Source organism: Cyprinodon variegatus, unplaced genomic scaffold, assembly GCF_000732505.1.
Source record: "Cyprinodon variegatus isolate N-32 unplaced genomic scaffold, C_variegatus-1.0 Scaffold312, whole genome shotgun sequence".
NCBI classification, from domain to species: Eukaryota; Metazoa; Chordata; class Actinopteri; order Cyprinodontiformes; family Cyprinodontidae; genus Cyprinodon; species Cyprinodon variegatus.
Window position 1 is genome coordinate 616,927 of NW_015150765.1, and position 1,163 is coordinate 618,089.

At 53.0% G+C, this 1,163-nt stretch overlaps 1 protein-coding gene across 1 annotated transcript in view; it reads right to left on the reverse strand.

The window, feature by feature from the left end:
- LOC107090836 (plectin-like) overlaps positions 1-1,163 on the reverse strand; it is a 142,198-nt gene that overhangs the window by 41,111 nt on the left and 99,924 nt on the right. Inside the window, exons 10-12 of the mRNA XM_015384427.1 lie at positions 762-844; positions 366-618; positions 117-184 (exon numbers count right to left, since the gene is read on the reverse strand). Coding sequence (XP_015239913.1) covers positions 117-184; positions 366-618; positions 762-844 — 404 coding nt within the window. The remainder of the gene's footprint in view (positions 1-116; positions 185-365; positions 619-761; positions 845-1,163) is intronic.

The window sequence follows — 1,163 nt, forward strand, 5'->3', positions numbered from 1 at the left end:
ATGACTGAGAATCTTCAGCAGCAGATTTCAGGTGATTAAAACCAGGAGGAAATGTTTTGGTTTTTAGGAAGATCAGGAGAACATCACTAACATCGTCTCTAATGATCTTCACTAACCGCAGATCTGTTCACAGGTTATTCTGAGCATCTTAACGTCGCCACAGGCGGCTTTTTTTACGCCTGTCCTGATTCCAGCACGGACACGTAGCAACAAGCGAGGACGTGGAAATGAATTCATATCATGCAGGAATAAGCAGACAGAAGGAACATGCAGGAACAAGCGGGAAACGTCTAAACGTGTCCCGTCCGCCGCTCTGCAGACGTGGACTGAACTCTCCCTGGTCCCCACATTCCCGGGGTCCCTACACGTCAACGACGTCCTGCTGGTCCCCGGAGGACAGGTGGATCAGAGCAGCTTCCAGGGCCCCCCTCTGGGACCCCTGGCTGGACCCGACCCTGGGGCCCCAGCTGGAACCGAAGGAGCTCTCATCTGGTACGTCTTCGCAGGTCATGATCACCCGGTCCTCCAGGTCGCTGACGGAGCCCGCGGTGCTGCTGGAGGTGCTGCGCAGGCGCCTCTTGGGATGAAACCGTCTCCTCAGCTTCAGCATCTCCTCAACTCCGTTTGGAAAAAGGGAAAAATCCTAAAGCGGCGTTGAAGCCGCGGCGGCTCCTCGCTGCACCTCCTCCTGCTCCTGCACCCAGACTGAACCGATCTGAGAGCTGCTATGCTGCGACCTGCAGAGCCTGCAGTGAGCATACCTGCAGGGTAACACCTTCTGCTCTCCAGCTGCAGGTTCCTCCTGATACACACCTTCACTGACGACTCAGAGCCGCTCAGAGAACTAATAGGAGATAAAAGCTGCTGAGTGACTCTGGTTACTATGGCGATTCCCTCCATGTCTGGGGGATAGAGGGACCCGACTGAAGCCCTGATTTCACCAGACTCACCACTATGGCTCCAGTGAAAATGTAAAGTCATATTAAACTATTTCCTGAACTATTGGAGTCAGAAGCTCCTGCTGACTGCATCTCTACCTTCCTGCAGGGTTTTCTGTCAGATAACGTAGAGCCGTTTCCTAGAACTCGGATAGAAATACCTTTAATTGGAGGGAGGAACTGTTAATCCAGAATGTTCTGTATACGGTGTGTGTGTGTGTGTGT